The 21,165-nt window shown below is 44.9% G+C and overlaps 1 protein-coding gene across 11 annotated transcripts in view; it reads right to left on the bottom strand.

Moving 5' to 3' along the window:
- EPB41 (erythrocyte membrane protein band 4.1) overlaps positions 1–21,165 on the bottom strand; it is a 2,030,480-nt gene that overhangs the window by 758,908 nt on the left and 1,250,407 nt on the right. For 8 of the 11 annotated variants that reach the window (XM_069622988.1, XM_069622989.1, XM_069622987.1 and 5 more), the window contains exon 12: positions 3,172–3,288. The exons of the other annotated variants lie outside the window; for them this stretch is intronic. In XM_069622988.1, the coding sequence (XP_069479089.1) occupies positions 3,172–3,288 (117 nt within the window). The remainder of the gene's footprint in view (positions 1–3,171; positions 3,289–21,165) is intronic. 11 annotated transcript variants of the gene reach the window in all.

Raw genomic sequence — 21,165 nt, 5'->3', positions numbered from 1 at the left:
CCCTTCAGAGATCTTATGAAGACGGGGGAATTCGGAAACCTCATTTGGAGTTGTACTACCTTGCCCAGCGACTGCAATTCGTGATGGGGTTGTTGTCCGATGAGAAGTCATTGGATGCAATGCTCTTGAAACCCTCTGTCCACTGATTCCATCTGAAGGTAGTGTTGTGGGTGCCAGGTGCCCTACTTGCCATGGTCCTGAACCTACTGTCCTTGGGAAGGATGCGGTGGTGCAGGCCCAGGAAGTTACTCGGTGTGGCGGACCATACTCTCCTGACATACCTCTGGTCACGGTGCTGGCGGTGTATCAGGAAGCACTGAAAGATAAATGGAGTGGCCACCGCGGGCAATGCAATGTGTTTCTGGAGGGTAGTGTCATGCCTGCGCCATGGGCGCATACATTTACGATCAATATGGACTTTATTTTCCATTTGCGAGATTTTGGTGCTTTTCTATTTTTCCCAACAAACTACACTTACCACAATGCACTTGGCTATAACCATCTATTGATGGCCATTCCTATTCGTCATCTTCGGAACTACAATCCCCAAAAGCCCTAGGGATCTCCTCTGCTTCCACCAGCTCAGGAACAGAGAGGGAGGTGGCCGATTGTCTGCAGGTGTGCTGATCCAGGTGCGACCAATTAGCCTTCCTCTGTGCTGGGCTGGGCGGTATAAAAGCTGCTGCCTGCAGGAGCTCACTCTCTTGCATTAAGAGTCCTTCCGGCACCTTTTTGCTTCGAGCTACGGATCTTGTATGCGGTTCCGCCTTACTCCGGCTTTGGATCCAGTGCCCTGCCGTGCTCTCTACATTACAGCTGATCACGCTCTGCTGCCTTCCAGCCTCCGCCTTTGCCTTTTCTGGGTTTCTGCCTTGCAGCCGATCACGCTCAGCTGCTACCTTCCGCCCTGGTCTTCCAGGCTCCTGCCCTGCAGCCTGCCTCACTCCGGCTCCCTGCTCTGCAGCCTGCCTCACTCCGGCTGCCTACAGCCCTTGTCCTCTGGGCTTCCAACCTTGCAGCTTACAGTCCTCTGCAGCCTTCTACAGTCAGCGGCCCTGCTCCTCTGGGCTTACTCCTTGCTGCCGGTCCTTCTGGCTCCTTGCCGCGCAACCCGGTTCTCTCCGCTGCCACCAGCCCTTGTACTCGGGCCTTCCTACCTTGCAGCCGATCACGCTCTACTGCTTGCTATCTACAGCCTTTGTCCGCTGGGTTCTCAGCCTAGCAGCCCTCTACAGTCCTCTGCAGCCTTCTACGGTCAGCGGCCCTGCCCCCCAGGGCTCACTCCTTGCTGCCCGGCCCTTCTGGGCTCCGTGCTGTGCAGCCTGCTTTACTCCGCTGCCCTAAGCCCTTTCCCTCTGGGCTCCCTACCTTACAGCCCTGCTCCTGTGGGCTTGCTCATTGCTTTCCTGCTCCTCTGAGCTCTCAACCTTGTTCCATACCGTCCTATGCTATCCAATCCTGTTATTCAACTTTCTCTTCATTTCCTTCTGCTAGTTTGCTATCTACTTCCTTTTCCTGGATTTGTCGAAGTATCTTCTCTTGTACTGTTTGTAGACCCTTTTGTACAGAGCTTGTCTGTTGGTTTCCATCAGGAAACCTCTGCCCCTTCCCTTATCTCGTTTCTACGTTACAGACACCCATAGCTGTAGTTCCAGGGCATGAGCAAACAGCGTGGGCCTCTGTTATAGCAAACTGTGCAGAAGGCTAGAGTTTTTCCTAAGGTCCGTGGAATACTCTTTTCCTAGATCTGCATACACCCCTAGAGGGAATCCATTCTGTTGTACCTTATTCCTTGCTACACTTGACTACTCTTCGTTCTCATTACTTTCAGCTGTGTGTGTACTTATCTGTCCACCTTACTTCGGCACAACCACCCGAAACCCTTCCTGGGTGTCCTGTGCCTCTCTTTACAGGGTGTCATCCCGTGACAGGTAGGCAGGTAGGGTTTGACGCATTGGTGGAACCGTTTAGCTTACCTAAGTGCCAATTCTTAATGCACACATGATTGGTACGGATCCTAGCGAGTAAATGGCCTGAGCCTCAACACAGCATGGAGGGTCGACACTGTTCTGGCAGCTATGTACAATCTGTCAGAGGGTGGCCACGTGGTATCCAGACTATGAGCTGCTTCTCAACGCCCATTGTAAGTCTGATCTGGGAGTAAGGGCAAAGTGGGAAGTAGATTTAGATCGGGAATTAGCAGACACTGAATGGGCACCCAATTCAATTATACATCACGCATAGGACGTACAGGATCCCTCAGATGATTTCCCTGTTTTACGGCACAGCAGATCAGGGCTGCCCCAGGTGTGCACATATGGAGGCCGATATCACTCATATGTTTTAGTCCTGTCCGTTAACACAGGGGTTCTGGCTGGAGGTGGCGACCAGGGTACTCAGGGGTGGAATAGACATGCCTCCTGAGGCCTGCTAGTTAGGACTATGTCCACGCAAACGCGGTGTCATGCATCTTGCCAAAATCAAGGACCAAACTTGTGTACTGGCAAAGCGTAGAAAGCGTAGAATTGCAATGGCTTGGAAACCGGCAGGGGTCCCAAGTGTGGATGCATCTTGGGGGGGGTCTCCGGAGGGGGTCATTGGCAGAGACTGCAGTATGGCACTGGGCTGTGCATAGGGGTTCGAGAGAGAATAGCGTGGATGTTGCATATTGGAATGCATTGGTACAGACACTGTTCGACTCAGATGGAACGCCCCAGTTGGTTTGATCAGGTACGGGCTGGAACTTCCCGCCGGGCCTCGTATGCTATTGTGACGAAGTGGCACCACTCGTGATGTACATGCTTAATTTGTTTTGGGGTGGGCTCTGAATGGAAGGGTACTGTTTTGTTTTGTTATGCTGGTATATGGTCGTTCATTCTTCTCATGCTCCGGGTGGACACTGTATAAGCACTGAATGTGTTTGTTATGTAACATTAGTGAACGTTGCCATGGCACTGCATGTGTTAAAAATGAATACAGTGTTTAAAAAAATAAAACTTCTCGAACACAAACTAACCAAACAAAAAGAAGTAAGCTTAAAAAAGAAAAGAGCAAATAAAAGGCAAAAGATCTGGATGGAAGCATTAAGAAAGCCGAATAATGCAGAAAGTAGCCTTGCAGAACAGGACAGCAGGGGTCATCAGTTGCCAAAGCCACAAAGCACAGCTTTACCTAGCTGCTCAGGGTCATGCTCCACACGTTTTGATTCTGTGACCTTAACCATCACCAGTTCCACACCATCATCCTCTTCCAGGGATCTGAACTCAACTTTGCAGGGCACAAGTTTAGCTGAAGAAATGACCAAATGTTAACTTTTTGTTCTTAGTGTGTAGAAAACGAAATAAGAAAAGCAATGCTCTTTTGGTGTGTCTGAAGGAGATTAATCCGTTACTAGATGGACTAAGTATAGAATAACTGATGTTAGGTAGAACATAACTGAAGCGTTTAATGTGATTTCTAAAATGCATCCAATAAAGAATCCTGCAATGCTTTTGCTTTTTAATGCATTCTGCATTACAGGCTTATGGATGGATTTTTATTGGGTGTTGTGCAGAACTAAGAAAAAAACATTCTAAACAGCACCTATTGCGAAAAACAAGCGGTTGGTAGAAAAATAAGAAAACTGAACAGACTACAATTTTTACCAATGAAGTTGTCTTTAAACGCGACACTCTGCAATTATTTCCTCATATCAGTAACAATGAGGTAGCCCAAGAATGTTTACTTCTAAGAAAGCATGGCACTTGGTGATATTACGCTAGTGGTCCCAGTAAGAAAAGGCAGTATGACCCTTTTTATAGGAGGATAAGAGGAACAGTATACAATACCAATACTCTGCAAGTGCTTCCCGAGTAATGAAACTTCACTATCTTTCCATCCCCAACCACAGTTGCCATTTATAAATCCATATCCCTGCCAAAGCTTCCCTAGTATGCAACATTCACAAACGTGTGGGTCATAGGATTCATTTTAGCCACTATCAAGCCAGTAATGATTCACATCAAGAAATCGTGGATAAAGTATATAGACAAATACTTCAAAAATGAAATGTGCCATTGACTCCTGAAGGCCTTTTTCATACAGGTAGCAGGGTAGACGGGACTGCAGGGTTGCACAGCAGCATTTGTTTTTGAAAAACATGGGCGGGCATATGAAGAAATATATGTACTCGAACCCCAGCCATTATGACTCATCCACCAGTCTACTTCTCCACGTTTAAGACAGCATATCTTTTCTATTTATTGTAGTGCTGCAGTAACTGCTTTGAAGCACAGGGGAAGGTGGAGGAGATATAATGGGAAGTAGCACCCAGGAAGAGGAGATGGGGGAATGATCGGACACAATTAGTTAACCATTCACAATACATTTCTAGATACTAAAAATCAAAACAAGTTCATTTAGTTTAAATAGAAAAGCTGATCGTGACTGGATGCTATGGCCAGAGTGTGACAGGAAAACGTAACTGTTGGTGGTAAAGGCAGTTGAGTCAAAGATTCAAGCGACTTTGAACTATAATTGCAGGTATAAACCAAGTTACATTTCTAAATCACTGAGGACTTGTTCAAAATGTGTTGCAGAACCATAGGACATTACTAAACGTGTGCTGTTATATTTGAGAAATGGAAAACTTACCTATTTGCTGTGTTTGACGCGATGGAGAGGTTGGTCTCTTTTAATGTGCTAACCTAGGAGGTTTCCAACCTTTAATATGGTTTCCTTGTTGCATGCCACTGGATTGCCCCAGCAACAGCCAGGGAGATTTGGGATTGTAAAGCTAGAATGTGTGACAACAGAGTGGTGACCCAGCCTGAGGGGGGCCCAATCAGAAGAGAGGTAGTATTTAAGAAGAGCCCAAAAAGCAGGATAAAGACAGAAACCACATGGCCATTATAAGAGATTATTCTCAACATTTAATGAATGGGGTTCCTTTTTTGAAAGCAGATCAGACTCCTTCTTTGAAAGGTTGAGAGGGGACACCAGACATTCTTCTGACTAAACTACCAGTAAGAACATATTACTTGCCTATCAGTAATGTTCTTTCTGATGGATGATCCCGCCACAGACTCATCTATGATATCACTATCCCCAATGCAGAGGTTCGTCTGAAACTTTGAAGCCGCCAGGGGGTGCAGCACGGTTCGCCCGACGCCTCTACGCGCCCTGCAGCGGACATGGCAGGGCCAGTATATATAGCTGCGCCACACCCCATGACCTCAGTTCCACCTTTTCCCCTAGCACTCTGAAGCCGAGGGACTGAGGAACCAATGGTTTGCTAGCTTCCAGCAAAAGGGGCAGGTAGGGAGGGCGATGAGGAATCCGTGGCAGGAACATCTATCAGAAAGAAGATTACAGAGAAGTAAATTTGTTCTTCTAATGGATTATTTTCCGCCACAAATACCTCATCTATGATAGACTCCCAAAGCAGTCATACATCTGGCGGAAGAAGGAAGCAAGGACACCACCTAAACCAGAAAACTCTGGGAGGACTGCCGCACCAAAATGGACATCCTGGCACGCAAGGCCCGAACCGGGGAGAACCATCCCCGGTTCCGGAAGCACCTCAAAACCTTCCTCTTCACTTCTGCTTTCTCTCTCCCTCACCCCTGCTAAATTCTTCACCAAAACTGCACTGATTCTGCAACTGGGCCACTCTCACCGACCTCGGTCCTGGGCCCAGTCACTCTTCACTTGCACTGCCTCCCTGGAAACCCCTGCACTGCGGGACTGTCTCTGTATCACTTCACCCCCCCCCCCCTCAGCACTTGTCTGCACTCCCCCCCTCCCCCTTCCCCTTGCACTTTTTCCCTTTCCCCTACCCCTGCACTTGCGCGGTCTGAATGACACCTGGCCTAGTAGGATCGCTGTCTGTCTTCCCCTTGTTCCCCCCTCCCTGCCTCGTCGCGCCTTGAAACACTTGTGTATAGGCGCGTTACAAATGCCATATCATATCATATCATATAAGGCAATCCAAGCGGTAATGCTTAGCGAACATGTGCAAAAATAACCATGTTGCCGCCTTGCTAATGTCAAGGACCGGGACTCCCCTCTGCAGGGCAGTGGGGGGGAACCACTCTCTGTGCGATTGAGCTCCAAGACCGACCCTGATGCACATCCTTCCAAGCCAGATCATAGCATTCTGAGATGTAGCGAATGATCAACCTGGACAGAGTCTGCTTGGTCACAAGCTCTGCCAGCACGAGCACCAGCACAACCAAGGAAAAGTTGGTCATCTGTCCTATCCTCTCTAGTACAAGACGTGCAGAACCTTAGGCCTGTACCTGGTCCATTGTAACTGGAGGGAGAACACCCCCTATATTAGGACTTGGGGTTGGCAAATATTATATGACAAAAAGGGGTGTCTTAATAGACCAATTAATTGTGCACGAGCCATGCTTTTAGTTACAGTACTGACAGTGAATGTCTCCTGATTTTCAACTCACCAACAAAAAGCATACTCACTTCAGCTTTTATCAAAACAAATGTTAGGGGTGTTTATTATTTTCCTGCCTTTACCAATCTCATTATTCAATATTATTTCACTGTTATTTCTTTTTTACCACTGAGACATCATTTTGCCCTCAGTTTTTCTTTACATATACTGGCTGTTGGGGAGAATTCTCAGAAATGTGCTAACTACTCTCTACCTTAGAGACCCTCAGCGCTTTTGCTGGACTCTATGACTTTTTGATTTTTAACATGGCTAGAGCGAGACCCTTTTTCCCCACTCTCTCATGCATTTTACTGTGATTTGGACCGTTTCTTTTTGGTTATGGAGTCTGACAAACTCCATAGGCATCATCTTTACATTGTGTCACAGAGCTCCTTCAGTGCAGGGGCACAGGGAAGTCTCTTATATTTCCCAAAAGTTCTTATCTTCTCTTGGATAAACTGCTGCTTCCAAAAGTCGTGAAGTGAAATTGCCTTCAATCACATTTGTAACTTTCTAGGCCCAGCACACACTATCTTACAATAGGGTGCTGGAGGGGTTACTTAGTATCCCCTTTGTCTAGTTTCTCATGTAGCATTATTATGTTACCCTTTCAACAATTAATGGCTGGTGGCAGTGGTTTACTTTTTACTACCATTGTGTGTTTTTACCGCGGGTTGCAATTGCAGCCTTGGAAAAGCACCCATGGGTGCCCATTTTGCCAAAATGACCCCGGTCTTCCTTTTTCGCTGGAAAGGTCCTTTTTGAAATTTACTCTGCGCGCCAAACCAGATTTGGTCCCTTTGTTTGTTTTGTCATTGGCGGGATTAACAAGTGAAGCCTGCCTCTGGCTCCAATATGTCTGACAGGGGCAGGAAGTCAGGGAGGGGCAAAAAACTCCCTGTGCTTAATCCCTTGGTTACAGCAATGCACCCAAAGGTGATTGGCCGGCTGGCTATCCGGCAAGGACAGCCACCCTGCTGTGTGATTGACAGCTAGGCTGGAATGAATGGGCGAAACCTGCATAAAAGGCGAGGCTTTTTGGCTTGGAAGGCAGAGTCGATCACTGGACAAAGGAATCCGAAGAACTTGGAAGAGATGCCTGCTGCAACTCATGGGGTTTATAGTCATTTCTTCGAATTCTTTTTAATACGTTTTTTATTCGAAATGGGGGGTTAACCCCAACCCCCCCTTTTTTTTGTTTTACCCATTTTTTTTTACTCCCGGACCCCAAAATAAATATATAATTAAAAAAAAGGGAATTCGACTTTTTTTCCCCACATTTTTTTCGAAAAAATTGTCATTCGACATTTTGTTTTTCGAAAAAATGACTGACCACCAACTCATGGACCGTTGGTTTGCCCGGTGAAGCCCTGCTGCTGTGCTGAAGCTCCGAATTCGTTTCGACTAGAGAAGCCCTGCAAGGACGACTTCTCCCCTTGAGTTGGTGGGACCAAGTGAACTCGTCTGGACATCCTCTCGGAGCTGGACGTACTTCCTTGCTGCTGCAGGAACCGAAGTGCCAGGAAGAGGAACATCAGATTGGAGTGCATCACTTTAAAGACAGACCCACGCTGAAGGAAGATCCCCCCGGACTCCCTTGAAGCAGGACTGACCAAGCCTGAGCCACCTCAACAGAGTTCTGGACCCCAGATGCGAGGAAAGTCCAGAGTGGTATCCGTGAGACCGCAGTGGTACCATTTGCTCAGACTCGAGGAGCTGAAACTGCAAAGTGCCGCTAAATAGAAGTTTGTCCTTTTCTGTCACCAACCGTCCTGTTGTGTTGCAGGAGTCCCCAGAAGTCCTCCCTCTTGTCCCGAAGACTGAGGCACAGGAACAAAAGGATCTGCAGAGTCACACAGGAACAGAAGCCAGCTGGGACCATTTCTTCTAACCAAAGGTACTGTACAGTCTAAGAGAACTTACCTCTTGTCGTGTAGCCTTACTTGTTTGTCAGTTGAGACTTGACTGGGTTGCTTTTGTAGAGTGGCTCACAGCTTCTTCACCTCACAAACCTAACTAGCTTGTGGCCCTACATTGATTCTACTTTTTCTACAAAGACTTCTAAAACATTATGCAAGAAGATTACTTCCCTGCAAGAAGTGTTTCAGCTCACCTAGACTTTTGCCCAATTGACTTTGGCCTGGCCTGGCTCCCTGAATGACTCTTCTTCCCTCTGATTGTGTGTTCTGCCTACCTTCCAGGAAAGGATTAACTTACTTTGTATTGGGGGTTTCCCAAAGTACTTATCTGCTTCAGAATATTTGTGTGATCTCTTGTTTTATTCGAATAACCCTCTTCTTTGACATGATTCTAAGTATTGCTCCAAAATAAACAGTGATATATTAATGTCCACAGTGTCCTAGCTATTTAAGTCACCTGAGAGTGTACGAAGTGTCTGTGTGCCATCCCAAATAGTTTCTCTAAATCAGCAAATACCTAAGTTTGTATTTTGGAGTGCATTTGCGTGTTACTATTATATTGCCCCTTCTGAAGAAGGCTCATTCAAACTGACTGTTAAATACATTAATAATTGTTTAATCAAGAAACCTTGAGTGTAAGTGTTTATTTGGATACTTGTCACTGTGAATCTCTGTGTAACCACCCTACTACTCACATTGACCCCTCTTGAGATAAGCCTGGCTGCTCAGCCACACTACCCACCTGTGTAGTTCAGACTTATACCTCAGGTTGGGTTTCTATTGCCAGGAGGCCATGGTTGTTGTAGTGCACCCAAAGGGTACGGCTCCAAATCTTGCCTAACAGTGACAATAAACAACAACAAACAACAAGCATATTGAAGGAGAACATAAAAGAGTCTCTTGTTCTTCTATACAATCATAAAACCAATAGGAGCAAGGATAAACTCCTAAACTATACAATGCACCTAGGGCAACAATTAAACAAATAGGCATTCACTTGTGGGTGTTTTAAATATGTGCAATAAACATGAATAGAGAACTAAAACATCACATGCAGATATTAGTGACCCTTAGCGTGTGATTTGGTCCGTGTGTCTATACTTTGAGTAGTATCACTTACTTCTACTAGTTTGTGTGGACCTATATTTCTAGTTTGTTCAGTCTAGGAAGGAAAATATTGCGGGTCAGAGTGACCAAGTCTTTACATTTCACAGTTAATGTGTGGGCCACCTGACCATATCTTGTTGGAAGTCACTTGGTATTAGTACATAATGGGGACAGTCCTTGTCTTGGATGTTTCGGCATCTTCTTCTGGACCTTTGAACTGTCGGACCCCGTCGAGTACAGCGAGTGCTGTTTGCTGGAGGAAGACTTCGCTTGGATCGCCTGCGCTGTCGGAGGGAGACTGCGTGTGGATTGCCTGCGCTCGTCTGCGCTGCAGTGAACGTGGATCTTTTTTCTGCCTGGAGGACGTCTTTTACAGTTGCACCTAGTGTGCCTGACCAAGGTCCTTTCCTGTTTGTGAGGCCGCCCCCTACTAACTCCGCCCTTCCCATCATCCATAACTACCTCGCCTTCCGCGCACAGGCGCCGCGCACACGTCGAGTACAGCGAGTGCTGTTTGCTGGAGGAAGACTTTGCTTGGATCGCCTGCGCTGTCGGAGTGAGACTGCGTGTGGATTGCCTGCGCTCGTCTGCGCTGCAGTGAACGCGGATCTTTTTTCTGCCTGGAGGACGTCTTTTACAGTTGCACCTAGTGTGCCTGACCAAGGTGACTGTGTTCTTGGGGGCTCACCATACATATCCAGGGGAGGGGCAGTGCTTGCGTGTGCACTCCCAGGAGCTGCCTGTGTCCCAAACGGAAAAAGGGTGGTTCTATTGTGACTCGTGTACACTCTTAGGAGTTTCCCAGTGTTTCAAAGGGAAAAAGGGTGGTTCTATTGTGACACGTCATAATCTATGTTCCCTCCCTTTTCTTGATTACAACGTTGGACGCAAGTGTTTATTATGCTCTTTGTTTGTTTTACTTTTAAAGGTCCTTTCCTGTTTGTGAGGCCGCCCCCTTACTAACTCCGCCCTTCCCATCATCCATAACCACCTCGCCTTCCGCGCACAGGCGCCGCGCACACGGCGAGTACAGCGAGTGCTGTTTGCGGTGCGCGGAGCGGCGGGGCGAAATCCTTTTCCCTGTGGGGGTCCACCACGATAGGTTCTCCTTCTCCCAGGTTAAACAAGAAGAGGTGGGTTATTTGACTATCATTATTATATTACGCACAGCGCGGAGTGGTTAAGAGGAAAGAAAAAAAAAAATGTCCTACCGCCTTACATCAAATATGCCCCCTCACAGTACCGATATTTATCTTTTACCTAAAACCTGTTCTACTTCCTGTATGGTCGTGGAAACAGATCCTGGTCCGCAATTTTTACCTAAAACCTGCTCTACTTCCTGTATGGTCGTGGAAATGGATCCTGGTCCTCACCTTTTTACTCGGCACACTCCGCCATTGATTCGGGGAAATTATTTCAAGTCAAGCCTATTTTTTCATTTGAACACAATGTGCATGACCCCATAGTTTCGATTTCTGCCATGTCAACATCGAACTTGAGAACCTCTGGTATTGGATCACAGAGGCAACATACGGAACCTTCAAGCCATTTTAAAACTCCTAGTGTAACTAATAATCCTTGTCCATTATCAGATATCACCATGTTGGCCTCGACGCGAAATGTTTCACGCCTTTCCTCATCCCATATTGGCATTTCACCAATTCCCTTTCCACCCTTACTACAAGATCGCTCCAATCCATTGACGGAATCAACACACAATGAGTCTATCATGGATGGGAGCATGTCGATCTACCCACCTGCTAATCCATTAGGAACCATGTCTCTTAAAAATGATCGGTTTCGTTCCCATTCCCCTCAATCTTTGTTACCTTCTTTTGTTTTACCGACCCCAAGAGCTTTAAAAGAAGTAACGACAGATATACGATCACATGATATGGTTATGACACAACCAGTCATGTCTGCTATCAATACCACCCTCATGAGCTTGTGTAAGCTATTTGAATCTCTAGATACAAAGGTCTCTTATCAATCTAAACAGTTTGATGATTTAATGAGATGGTTGTCGGTTCATTATGTCTCTGTTGCTGCCAAAAACATCTCCTCGCCAAGTAAACAAAGTATGACCGATACCGCGAGGATCCATTAACATCTTTGTCACCAGTAGCCAAATCTGTCCATACTGCTAATGCACCCATTGCTGGATTTTGTGCCCTTCCTTTGATTCCTGGTATCATTTGCCCATGTGAGGCTTCTTATGACATAACATCAGCACCTCAAAAGTGTTCTGCACAGATACAAAGCCAGATTCCATCAGATAACAAAATACCCAGTCCAGCTCTGACAAGATCTGATATTAGAAAAAATGGTCAGGGCCGCAGTCATCTGGACGCCTTGAACGTTCGGAACCCAAAGGTCATGCCAAAAAAAACCTTGGCACTAAAAAAGACCAAAAACATGGTTGGTCTGAAACAAACCAAAAAAACATTGAATTCCTTTTTTAAAGCCTTGGGCAAGTCGACAGCGCATCAACAAAGGGAAATTGTACCCCCAGTGCCCCCCCATGTTCTGACATACACCACTAAGAACGCACCAGCTCCGGGGAGAGATGGCGAGAGCCGGTCAATGAAACCCCAGCAGAGTGAGCAACCCCACGTTTTGCCTTTCACCTTTGCAAACGTGCCGACCTCGGGGAGTGCCCCCTTAGACTTTCATCCATCGAAGAAGGCTGTTCAGGAGTACCCTTTGAACTTTGGACAGAATAGGCCAATGACACACCAACAGAAGGAGATACCGTTTGTAGCAAACAAGATTCTCAAGTCATCACTTCCAATACCGGCCAAGCTGTCAGAAGAACATTTGTTGACCACCACGGAACTTTTTAAACAGCCATCTTTAATCGCGACGAAAGGTATTCTATCTCCTTTGTCCCAATTAATATCTGCCATAGACCGGAATATAGAGGCTGACAGACAACTGGTGACACTAAAAGCACAATATGAAGCACACCATAGACTTTTTATGTCCAAAGGTCTCCCAAACACAAGAGAGCCAGGTCAGACCACCATACCTTTTCATAGAGATTCCTTAAGCTCCTCTATTACTAATGGGCCACTGATGAACATGGACTCTAATATTACTGATTTCGACCACCAAAAGAAAGCCAAAATGCCAGTTCCCCCAGTTGATCTGGTTCCTTCTTTACAGTTGCATACTCTCAAACAACAAATAGATGCCTATCTGGCCAATAGTTTAGCTCAAGCACAAAATGCTTTGAGGTCATCGACAGTAGCTGCTGAAACTCAACAACCATTGCAGCCTTCTATAAGTCAACACCCTACCAGTGTATGTGTTCATGGAAATCAAGAGTCTAATCATCCTGATATGCCCCGCTTACAGTGGGCTCCAGAGAAAAATTCGAGTCAGATAATATCACGTCATTTACATACACGGCGTGCTTCCTTTTTCACACTCATTCTCAAATGTAGAGAGGGAAATTTTCCCAGCTATGATTTAAATCGCAATAGCGTTCTCAACATTTTTAGAGATATTGAGGATTTGAAAAGGGTGGCATCACATGATATTGACCAAATTGAATTTGTTTCTGATTTAACAAATTCAATTGTGAGGCTATGGATACCATCTGGTCTAGTTCATGATGCCATCTGGCAATGTAAAATGTCATTATTCAGTATGGGTTTTCTCCTTGCAGAAGATCCAGCTAAGGAGCGCTTGCCTATTCAACAGCTTAGGCATAAACCCAATATATACAGTGGAGCTCAACGTCCTTTGGGTAATGTACAGAACAATGATATTTACCATCTGTAACCATCAATGTCAGAAGTGACAGAGGTCGCTTATTTTCTGAGTTGGAACACAAGAGGACACTCTCACTTACCTTTCACTTTTGCACAATTTTCTGTCAAGTATCATCTAATTGCCTTACAAGAAACCTGGCTAACCGCCTGTCCTGTTTGGGATGGCTATGAAATCTCCCTTCTTCCTGCCAAGTCTAGCAAAGGCCGTCCTTCATCAGGCTTATTAGTGGGGGTACATCATGCCAGTGGTTTTTGCATTGCCCCGTGGGCCTCAGTTGATGTCCAGATTCAGTTGGTCCTCATCTGGGATCATTCTCAAGAATTAGCACTCATAAATGTTTATCGTAATCCGTCCATGATGGATGATGAGGTCTTTTTTGAAGGTATGAATAAAATGCTTAACCTCATATTAACTAGAAAATCTGTATCTCACATTATTGTTGCGGGGGACCTTAACCTAGATTGTCGAGATTTACTAACACCTTCAGTGGCCTTAAAATGGACAACTCTGATGTCTGAAAGGAACCTACATAGATTAAATGGGTCCATAAAGGGTGACACTCAATCTCACTACACCTGGCATCGAGGTTCAACCACGAGCACTCTAGATTACATATATACGAACTCTTTTCTGTTTCAAAGAGCGCAAGAGCTCACCATTTGTCCACATCCTAATAGTGATCATTGTCTTTTAATTGTGAAATTTGCATGGATATTCGAACATGAATCCCATCGCCAGGTCCATCGTGACGTAGCATCTATTAACACGGCACGAAATCGCCTCAGATGGACCTCGCAGAAATTACATTCATTCATGTTCACTCTAGAAGCAAAGGATTGGCATACCAATGGGGTAATTTACAATGATCTGTTAAAGCCCCACAGACAAAACATCACAATCTTACGCCATAATCGTATTTATCATTCACATACTTTTGATCCTGTAATCAAGAAATTAAAAGCTGAATATAGGAACATTAAGAAACAGATTATTGCTCAACATGGTCCATTTTGTTATCAGCTATTAAAGACTGCCAAATGCCGCTATAAAAACTGGCTTAAACAGAGGAAATCCCTACAGTTTCATCATGACAGTGTCTCTTGGCTCGGTGCAGTGAGGAACAAAAATGCGGCACAGATGTGGCCAATGCTGAATAATCCCAAAATCAACTTACAGGGTGACGCTCAGATCAACGGCGTCACCGAAAAAGAATGGATCTCACACTTCTCGACATTATATGCGGATCCGATCTATGACAAATTGCTTTATACATCAGCTTCCCGATCACCCTGGCAACTTTGTTTGTCAGAAGAGTTAATTCTAGCTTCTCTCAAACAAATCAGTTCATCGAAAGCCCAAGGACCAGATGGGTTGTCTAACTATATGTTTAAGGCTTCTCCACATGAATGGGCCCGCATTTTGTTTCTAATTTTTAATAAAATTCTGGCCATCCCCAAAATTCCTGCTTCTTGGAAGACCTCGATTATCATCCCCATTTTCAAGAAGGGCGATCGTACCATCCCTGCCAACTATCGGCCGATCGCTCTTCTCGATGCACCGGGGAAGGTATTCGCGAAGATTGTTTTGGCTGAATTCAATGCGTGGACTTGCCGTGCTCAGCTGCGTGATCCAAATCAAACGGGTTTCGTAGCGGGCATGGGCACATCCATAAACTTATTTAATCTCAATGCCATCAAATTACATTGCATTCACCAAAAACAAACCGTTTATTTTGCTTTTATTGATCTTAATTCAGCTTTCGATTCAGTTAGTCGGGTGCTTCTGTTGGCTAAATTGCACAGAGATCAGTGTCCCGAGACATTGTTAGACATCATACATCAGTTCCATTACAACACTTCAATTACAATCCGTCTAACCTTAGACGGTATGCTATCTGGAAAAATTCCTACATCACGAGGCCTAAAGCAAGGTTGTTTATTGGCATCTGCCATTTTTAATTATTTTATTCAAGATTTAAGATTTGATTTAGTGAAAACCATTTCAGATTCACCGAAATTGAATGGTTACACAATTCAGTCCCTCCTCTATGCTGATGATTTGGTTTTGGTTTCAAAGACTCAAGTAGGGCTCCAACGACTTTTGGATACATTTTACTCTTATACTGTGCATAATGAACAAAGTCAATTTTACTAAAACTCAAATTGTGGCTGTTTGTCCAAAAAGGCGCTGTTTCTCTTCTTACATTTGGCACATGAACCAAGTTCAGATTAGTAGAGTGCCCTCATATACTTATTTGGGAATTATATTTGAGAATGTACAATCTACCGCAAGTCATCTGGCTCGTTTGACATGCAGGCTAACTGGCTACATATCTCAGGCAACTATTTTAATGTACAAATTTGGCAAATTTTCAGTCCTTCCTGCATGGCAGTTCTGGACTGCAAAAACAGTCCCGGCCCTACTGTATGGCTTGGAAACCTTTCAAGAAATTTCACCCAAGCATTTGGCCAAATGGGAAGCGCGTTATTGGCGTCACATTTTGCATCTGCCTAATTGTATTCCGGTGAGTTGGCTGAGATATGAGCTTGGCTTGATTTCATTACATGCTATTCTGAATTGGCACAAATGTGCCTTTTTCAGAAAATGCATTATGTCAACCACATCACGAAATTTGCTGAAATATTTATCATCTTATATTTTTTCAACAAATCACGGTTTTGTCAAGACATGGCTAATGTCTGTTTATGTGGTACTAATCAAAGCCGAAGTATCCATTGAGCTATTAATTTGCAAACCAGACACAGCCAAAAGTAAAATTTATGCCATAGACTGGATTACAACTCGACAGAGTTGTCTTATGTATCAGGATGCTGACGCTAATAGATTTCCGCACAAGAAAATGCGAACCCTACCTTCATATTTAGTACGTTGCCCTTCTCCGAATTACCGTCATCATATTTTAAAATTACGCTTCAATTTATGGGGCACCAGAGAACTACTCTATAAAAGGAGTCAACTGAAGAGAGTTGGAAATTTTTGTCGTTTTTGTACAACTCACAACACTCCTGAAACTATGAGGCATCTTATCACAGAATGCACAGTTCTGCGTCCCCTGCGCGAAATTTATTTTGCGCGACATTGCAACTACCTCCAACTTGCTACACAAGAGTTGTCATGGTTTCTTGTTTTGGGCTCGGGATATCAGCCATTACAAATTGCAACTGTTAATTTTCTTTTGAGCTTAAAGTTGGAACCGATAGTGACTGAGTCAGTATAAGTCAGTGAAATAATAAGTCATGAACTTATCAAATAACAATGAAATGTATTTCCAAATTATATAATTTTTTTTTTTCTTTTTAGGTTTTTCTTGTAATGTAATTATGATATGTTTGTCGGTTGTGTTTTATGTATTGGTCTTATTTTCTTTTCCAAATACATTTGGATTATGTATATTTGAAAGGTTGATTAATTTCAACTATAACAAAAAAAAAAAAAAAAAAAAAAACTGTCAGACCCCTGGAGTGGGAACACCAAACAGTGTGATTACTTTTTTTTAAAAGGGGCTGCTATGATGACAAAGAAACCATATACATAAAAGTTATACAAAAAATTGATATTTGGGAGAGCCCAAATGAGGACTAACCTGGAGAAACTGCAAGCCCTTGTCGACTGGTTGGCCGGAAGTGTATTATACTTGTGGTGTCGCTAAGGAGGCACTGATCCGAGTTGGAGATAACTCCAACAAAGTACAGGGCATGTATAAGATCCTGTATAAGTAACACACGGAACCCACACTGGTGTATTATTAATGGGTGTACCTTTGGTCTTCAAGGGACGACAGCATGGATTTCTTTTCTTTTTTAATTAAACGTGTTAATTTGAAAACAAACTTACATTTATGCTTCATGTGATTATTGAATGTCTCAAAATACATTTCTTTGGTTATTTAAACATTTTTAAGTTAGTTCGACTTCATTATAGACATCCAAAATTGAGTTGTCATGACGGTCAGTTTGGTGTTTGTGCCAGAGATTATTTGGAGCCACATTTCTTTATTTCCAAGGGGTGTTCTAGAATGCTTCATCATACTTGCAAAAAAACTGGATTGGAAGCTCTGCTACCGGATGGACTAGTAGAGCATGTACATCTGAAACAGAAAACCCTCCAGGGATCCAACAGTAGGCGCTCCCAATCAAAAATTGCCAAAACATCCAAGACAAGGACAGTCACTTCACTCTGTCCCCATTATGTACTAAAAACAAGTTACGTCGACCAAGATTTGGTCAGGTGACCCACACATTAACTGTGAAATGTAAAGATTTGGTCACGATGACCTGCAATATTTTCCTTCCTAAACTGAACAAACTAGGAATATAGATTCTGTGAGAAACCAGAAGGTGCCTCACCCGCTAGTACCCGAGGATCTCTCTCTCTGGTGGCCAGGGCATGGCCATCGGCTTGGATCCAGAACCTGGGGGTGGTGAGGTGTCTTCGGAGAGTGGGACAACTGATGGGGAGATGCAGTATCCCCCTCTCTGTAACACCTTTACCCCATCCTACCCAATAGGATATTTAGAAACTCTACCCCCCCCCCTTGCCTTCACACACTAACACGTACAGCCCGCTCTGGGAGAAAAAAAGACTCACACCCGAGCACTGTATGTGACATGTCCCACTACTAAGGTCAGGCAATTACTCATAATCATTCACACCTGCCTTAAAACAAACAAAAAAAACTTCCCCACACGGATAACACGGATAAAAGGAAAAGCACGAGAGCAAACCCTGAGCGAGGCTAAGCACACAAAGAAACAGTCATTTCCTGATGGCAGCTGAACGAATTAAGAAAGACGGCAAACCAAGAAGGGTACGCAAGGGGGGAGATACCCTTGATCTTTTCGGCGAGAAACTGTTACTTTCCAGAACCCTTCAGATTAGAAAGCGTAAGGCAAGGAAACCAGAACGAAGAATCCTGTAATGTATGTTGGAGATACCCAGGGCCCTTATCCACGGCTGACAGAGTCGGGGAGGAACAGCAGCCGCTGTGGTACCGTCCTTGGCTCCAATATCAAAGCAGGGCCAGAGAAATCAACACAGCCAGTGAGTTGGGGAGACCGACGCAAAAGCAGTCTGTGTGTAAAGAGCACAAGAACAAAGATTGAAACATGTGTGAAAGACATGAGGAAAGCTTAATTGCTGATGAATGTTTGAACATTAAAGGAAAAAGATACAATACCAGTGGTCCAGCACCACGAGGGTGCTCAATCGAAGGTCTCTGTAAGGTATCCAGCCAAGAAGTGGCAGAAACTAAAGTAGAATATTGACAAAAAGATTGTGTGGAGTGAATCGTAGTGGTCCTGCAACGGTTTAAGCAAAGTCTTCGATTTTTGATATCAAGAGGAAAACGTAGAATGTGAGATTACATGGTCCAAGCCCGAACGAGGGAGATCCACGATCGAGGGACCCCAAATGTGAACATTATGATAAAAAGTGGTCCGAGCCTCAAGGATGGAGACCCATGATTAACACTGGAAGCAAAAACTTGTGAATGTGAAAATCCTGATAAGAAAGGAATTTTGATGCTTGTTTGTTATGAAAGTAAAAGACTGGTTTTGGGAAAGAGGTTTCGGCAGAAGGCCCCGATACCTATGCTTTAAACTGTATCCACATGGCAGAGAAGCCAGAGTGTGTGTGTGAAGCTCAAAAGGGCCTCCTTGCCTCGTGCTGAAAACGTAGCGAAGGGAAGCCAACTGCTCAAATATCCTGAAATATTATTTCATTAACAATTTCTTTTTGCATACACTGTTGTGCCACACCATTTTGTATTTAGAAGTAAGGATTGGCAATAGGTTTATAAGTATAGGCCCTTTTATTTTGACAGAGACTCGACTAGGACTGCGTTAATATTTGATGGTCGTAGCTTGCTCCCATCCTTAGATTTAGGTTTAGATAGACGTTTAACCAACACATTGAAGTTCAATAAACACCCTTGAACTGTGATCACTTGTGTCTGTCTTCACTGTTTGATAACATGCCTTCCTTACATATGGTGTCAGTAGTAGGATGCGACTCAATTGAGACAAATTGGGGGACCCTTAAACACCAGAAACGTAGCCACAGACCCTCAGATCCCTCTACCGCTGCGAAATAATCCATAGGCTTTGATATTTGTAGCAGCAGAGAAGCTGCTATCCCTGCAGGTAAAAAAAAGATGATTCCCACAGATTTAGTTCTAATACTCCCTAAGGGTTGTTACATAAGACTGGCCCCAAAATCTGGCCTAGCCTGGAAGTTTGGTCTGGATGTTTTAGCAGGCGTCATAGATCACGATTTGCGGGGAGACCAACGTTCTCATTCAGAACCATCGGGAAACTCCATTTGAAATACATTGTGGGGACAAAATTGCACAGGGAATTCTTGAGAATTCTCTATTCCCCCGTTTTAAGGAGAAAGTGAACTAGAAGAAACAGAGAGATAGCTTAGGCTTTGAAGAGGATGATGAACCACCCGTCACTGAGGCAAAGAGGGAAGAAGAACCTGCCATCCTTTCCGATCTAGCCTCCGCCCAGCGAAATGATCCAGCACTCACAGAGGCTTTCTTGCACGTGATTCTTGAAAGAGAAGGACTAGGAAAATAGGAGCCGCTTTTTGCTTCCTGAAACAGGGATTACTTTATAGAAAGGAAACCTCCAGAGAAGGCCTAAGTAACACTCAATTAGTAATCCCCAAAACCCATCGCAAGATTGTGCTAGAGATTGATATTGATATTTTATTTCTATCGCGCTCGTACACAAGTGTTTCAGAGTGCGACAAGGCAAGGGAGGGGAACAGGGGAGAACTAAACAGCAATCTTACTAGGCCCAGTGACATTGGGAACGCGCAAGGGCATGGGAGAGGGGGAGGGGAAAAGTGCATGGAAGGGGGGAGAAGTAGAAAGTGCGAAGCAGAGGAGAAACAGATAAATAACAATAAATAAATAATAAAGGCAACAAACAGTGGTAGGGCAGCCAGCAATCTGGAAGTGCTAGGTTTAAGGCAGCAGAAAGGGTAGGTCTGATAAATGCAGGAAGAAAAAGGGAGGGGCTTTATGGGTAGAGATACAGACCCCAGTGCAAGGGGTGGCCCGGAGACAGTGCGGGAGGGTGGCAGGGTGAACAGTTACCTGGGCCTGGAGGACAGAGGGTGGCCAGTGCACACTGCTAAGAGAGAACAGATCAGCAGGGGAGAGGGGGAGGGAAGGCAGAAGAAAAGAGGAAGGTCTTGAGGTGCTTCCGGAACCGGAGATGGTTCTCCTCAAGTTTTAGAGTGCAGGGAGGCTGTTCCAGAGGGAGGCCCCAGCCGAAGACAGATCTACCCCCAGTTTGTTTCTTTGAAAAACAACGGACCCAGAGGGAGTTGGAGGTAGAGGAGCGAAGAGCTCGAGAGGGGAGGTATTTGTGGAGGGATAGCTGAAGGCATTTTGGACCCAGACCCCAGAAAGCCTTGTGGACAATGCAGAGGGTTTTGAATTTAATCCTTGCATCCACTGGGAGCCAATGGAGAGATTTCAGAGCTGGAGAGATACGATCCCAGGGCTTGAGGGCAAGGACAAGTCTTGCAGTCCTGTTCTGGATTAGTTGCCGAGGGCGGAGAGTAGAGGCAGGTAGATTTAGAAAGAGGCTGTTACAATAATCCAAGCTAGAGAGAACCAGAGCTTGGGATACCATGAGCTTGTGGGGGAAGGAGAGGAAAGGCAGAGTACCTCTGAGGAGGTGCAATAGGAGATTTCACTTTTTAGAGACCTCAGAGATGTGGGCAGAGAAGGAAAGGGTGGAGTCAAAGATGACCCCGAGGTTCTTAGCCTCGCAGGTGGGGGTAGGAGGAGGGCAAAGGGAGGCCGGCCAGAGAGTGAGGGGAAAGGATTGCACATTCTCATTTGACAGTGGGACATTTAGGACTATCTAAAACCCACGCTCACATCAGTGGGAAATT

The sequence above is a fragment of the Ambystoma mexicanum genome, chromosome 11, assembly GCF_040938575.1.
Source record: "Ambystoma mexicanum isolate Mex_15411 chromosome 11, UKY_AmexF1_1, whole genome shotgun sequence".
Classification (NCBI taxonomy): Eukaryota; Metazoa; Chordata; class Amphibia; order Caudata; family Ambystomatidae; genus Ambystoma; species Ambystoma mexicanum.
Note: the sequence above shows the minus strand (reverse complement) of the source record. Positions and strands in the feature narration are given on the sequence as shown.